Genomic DNA, 4,388 nt, shown 5'->3' with positions numbered 1-4,388 from the left:
AAATGTGACATTTGTGTGGGACGTCAGAGGTTCGAGTCACTCCTCATGCAAATATTAAAATGTCTTGATTGTTGTCTTGGGGCTCTTGGACTTCTCTAACTAAAATAAATTTTTTTATTATTTAATGGGTAAAACTAATCAGTATTTTCTGACCGTTTGTTTTTGTAACAACCCATTCACAATCATTAAAATACCCAGTTACCCACTACTCAGTCATTAAAATTCTACATTACTCTCTGATCATGATGGAGACTATTACTACTTCCATCTTGTCTATATAAATTCATATCTCGTTTTAGGAAAAACACACAAAAGAAAATAGAAAAATCATCTTGCATCAATCATTCCTTTTCATATTCTGAATTTCTTATACTCGTATTTTTACATATATTCTGAAGTACAATTGAGAGTTCTAGAAAAATCATTCGTGATTGTTGCACAAGTGATTTACGATCATTGTGTCTTGGGAGTAATTGTCCACGGAAGTCGCAGCAATTATCGACGGGTAATTTCACTTTAGGACATCGTGCTGTTATGAAACTCAATCGGACGATAAGTTTTATCTTTCTGCATTTTATTGTTCTAAACATTACTGCAACTAATTATTTTTCCAACACAACAAAATCCATTTCGTATAAATAGAGAAAGAGCTTTAATCATGCGATGCAAGAAAATTATGATTCATCTCTGTCAATCTTAATTGTCTTAACAAAGTTTTGAAACCTCGACGAGTACAAAAATACAAATACTAACTTCATACTTACAATTTTTTTCATTTTTTTTCCCAAACAAAATACAATTTCCAAACTCAGACAAAATGGAGCTTAAGCTCAAAAACCATAGAACATTTTCCAGAGGGCATGAAGATCATAAGCTGGAAACCTGCTCATTACTCAATATTGTCACAACTGACAACTAAGATCGAGGGTAGTTTACAAATTACCTTGCCAAACAACTGTACATTCTCTTCAAATACAGTTATATATGGTACACAGCTACATGCACACGGTCATAACGAAAAAATAAGTAGACCATCAAACCAAAGAAGTCACCGTCATACCTCTTTCTATGTGTCAAGAGGGGAAGCTGACGGTCTGGGGTAAGTCGTTACTCATTGCATTTCTCCAGCTCTGCTTTTGCGGGAACTAGGTTGATTTTTATGGTGAGTTTTCCGGTTTGATTGGTGAGCCGCTTGATCAGTTTTCGAAGTTTCCTGAAGCTGCTCCAAAGCAGTTACCACCTCATCCATGTTCGGCCTTGACCTAGGATCCGTGGATAGGCACTGGAGCGCAAGATGAGCTGCCTTTAGGGCTCGACCCAATGAATATTGGCCTTGAAGACGGGCATCCATAACATGAAGAATTCTTCGTTTGTTTGTGAGGTAAGGTTTTGCCCAGTCAACAAGATTATGTTCCCCCGCTGGCTGATTTTTGTCTATTGCTTTCCTACCAGATAAGAATTCTAGCAGAACCACGCCAAAGCTGTATACGTCGTTCTTGGAAGTTAAATGACCTTCAAGCAAGAAAGAAATTTATCAGATATTGTCCATCATTCAACTGAACTTTCATTGCAAATCAAAATGATAAAACAGTGCTTTCATTAATTTAAATTAGTCAAGCAAGGTGATTAGAAATGAAGAAAAGGGACGAGTAGGGGGACAGTACAGGAATAATATTTGATGCTTCTTGTCCGAAGATTGCATGCCTCACGTGAAACACGTGCATCATAATTCATATGACATAATCTATTGACTATTGGTTTCAGCACTAAAGTTACATATCTCAGAAGGATTTTGCTCCCCTTTCTATTAGAGAAAAAGTCCATACGCTATGACCACGTGCAACTCCAAGGGTAGTCGATGAGAAACTAAACGGCTGACGGTCTGAATGATTCAAAAGATATTTGACCCGGCAACTAAAACCACCTACCAAATGAGTTTCAGACTATCAGATGCAGAAATTTTTGAGTGCTCAACTTTACGGTTTCCCTCTTTTTATGAGTAACCCTGTTCAGTGTGCATAGAGCATACTTCAATGAATTTCATTCAATGATGCATGTCATTTACATAACCCTTTACTTCTACACTTTAGAATGCTTATATAAAAAAGATGGAAGTTCAAGATTTGACTCCAAACAACAATGGGTTGTGTTGCACGAACATTTCAACAAGGATAGTGTGTTCGTTTTTTTTTTAATTTCACTCAAAGTTATTAATAATAACAGATATGTGCTCTATAACAAATATGGATAACACTTAGCAGGAGAACACGAGGGATTGATCAAAATAATGAAGCAAAATATAATCATATTTTTCAATGAATTTACGAGGAATTGAACATGTCAAATATACCTGTGGATAGATACTCGGGAGCAGCATATCCATAAGTCCCCATAACTCTAGTAGAAACGTGACTCTTATCACCAGTTGGCCCATCCCTGGCTAACCCAAAATCAGAAAGTTTGGCATTGTAGTTCTGTGAATTCAAAGCATAAAATTGATAGGAAGTCTTAGGATTATGCGTATAAGGAATCCATAGACACCATAGAGCCAATACCAAGTTAGCCTCTAAAAATACTTACAGAATCAAGCAGGATATTCGAAGTTTTGAAGTCCCGATATATTACTTGCGTCTCGGCACTGTGAAGAAAGGCAAGTCCCCGTGCAGCACCAAGAGCAATATTCATTCGCAGGCTCCAAGATAGTGGCTGGAAGAACGAACCTCCTGGTCCAAAACAAAAACATTGAGTGAACTAAATTCTGGGAGGCAATAAATTCAGAGAAAAATCAAATAAAGCCACTGAACTCACTCCTGAATAGATGATTCTCCATGCTACCCTTGGGCATAAACTCATAGACCAAAAGTCTGTGGTCATCCTCTAAGCAGTAACCAATCAGTTTTACAAGATTAGGATGACGCAATTGACCAAGATAATTGATTTCAGCCTGAAAATCAAACAATGAAGCTTGTCAATGAAAAATGGAAATTTAAGCACGTAACAAAACAAGCTGCTCCAATGTTATATTTCACTTTTGCCTTCACATCGATATGAAGGTTTCCCCAGTTATATAATATCTCGGAACTTATAAAGTTCCTTGGTTAACATTCCAGATACGTTGTCCACATTAACCGGATTTGTTAACTGCAATGATTTACAAAAGTGGACATCAAGAAAAACTAAGCGATAAATAACCAAATTTTAAAGCACATTCAGGCTGCATATGCAATGACACATTTTGCAAGCTTGAATGAATATTGTAATGGCTTGTTTGGTAGTTATTAAACATAGTATTAAGAAGAAAAATAAGCCAAAATCTCATCCATTGTATTGTCCAGGCTTGTCCTGTACTGCAAACCAACATGCAGTACAAAACAAAAGAGCAACTAACGTGAGAAATCACTAAAGTTAAAAAAGGAGAAAGCACATACCAACCATTCCTTGTGACCCTGGCCCCCATCCTGTCTCAGCCTCTTAACAGCTATCATCATCCCAACGCCTGGCTTTGATGCTGCAAGTGAATGCTTGTCAATCCATCCTTTGAAAACAGATCCAAAACCCCCTTCCCCTAAGATGCTGTCGGGACGGAAGTTCCTTGTGGCTGCTTTGAGATCACCGTATGAGAAGCTTTTCAAGTTGGAGGACAGCAAGATCTCACCCTCAGTCCGAGGAGCATGGGTTATTGAAGCAGATGAACCGATGCTACTTGAATTACTTAACTCTATCCCATCTCCACTGACATTTCTAGAAGTCACACCTATATGCATCATCCAACATTCTTGAAAATAAGATTGAGAAATCAAAATACATACCTTCCAGGCAGATTATCAGCACTTTTCCATTGCCAACTCAATTTGCAAATATAAATTATCAGAATTATTGAACAACCTACACCTTATCTAAAAGCTTAAACTATTAATATTTGACTTCCTTATGCCTCCTCACTAGCATACCACACTGGCACCAGATTTACTTTTTCATCAAAGGCTTGAAAAGTAGAATTTTCATAAGTAGGAAACAGTTTAGAATTAAACATAGAACAATCTGACTTATAAATTTTTTGATTTGTGACTGATGAATAACCTGTGACCTATAAAAATTTTGAATTGTGACCATAAAATAATATGACCTATAAATTTTTTGATTTGTGATCGAGAAATAAGTTGTGACCAATAATTTGATAAGTCGTGATTAAAAAATTAATTTGTGACTAATTAATTTTTTGATTTGTGACCGATGAACTAACTGTGACATTTAAATTTTTTGAATTGTGACCGTAAAATAATTTGTGATATAAAATTTTTGTTAATTCGTGACTAAATTGTATAGATATGTGATCTAAATATATTAAATTAAATAAATAATTAAATCATAAATAAATTTTAATAAAA

At 35.9% G+C, this 4,388-nt stretch overlaps 1 protein-coding gene across 1 annotated transcript; it reads right to left on the bottom strand.

The window, feature by feature from the left end:
* Positions 1 to 659: 659 nt before the first annotated feature.
* On the bottom strand, positions 660 to 4,034 carry LOC111369386 (probable serine/threonine-protein kinase PBL11). Its single transcript, XM_022990881.1, has 5 exons — positions 3,429 to 4,034; positions 2,809 to 2,944; positions 2,581 to 2,723; positions 2,351 to 2,474; positions 660 to 1,512 (listed from the first exon to the last, which is right to left on the bottom strand). The coding sequence occupies exons 1-5, from the start codon at positions 3,765 to 3,767 to the stop codon at positions 1,112 to 1,114; spliced, it is 1,143 nt and encodes a 380-aa protein (XP_022846649.1). The 5' UTR covers positions 3,768 to 4,034; the 3' UTR covers positions 660 to 1,111.
* Between the last annotated feature and the right edge of the window lie 354 nt (positions 4,035 to 4,388).

The sequence above is a fragment of the Olea europaea genome, chromosome 20, assembly GCF_002742605.1.
Source record: "Olea europaea var. sylvestris chromosome 20, O_europaea_v1, whole genome shotgun sequence".
Lineage (NCBI taxonomy): Eukaryota > Viridiplantae > Streptophyta > Magnoliopsida > Lamiales > Oleaceae > Olea > Olea europaea.
Note: the sequence above shows the minus strand (reverse complement) of the source record. Positions and strands in the feature narration are given on the sequence as shown.

Coding starts and splice junctions, on each gene's coding strand:
- LOC111369386 (XM_022990881.1), bottom strand. CDS start 3,767: ATGATGCATATAGGTGTGACTTCTAGAAATGTCAGTGGAGATGGGATA. Junction 2,724..2,808: donor GGAGAATCATCTATTCAGGA/GTGAGTTCAGTG, acceptor GTTTTGGACCAG/GAGGTTCGTTCTTCCAGCCA. Junction 2,475..2,580: donor CGAATATCCTGCTTGATTCT/GTAAGTATTTTT, acceptor TTGAATTCACAG/AACTACAATGCCAAACTTTC.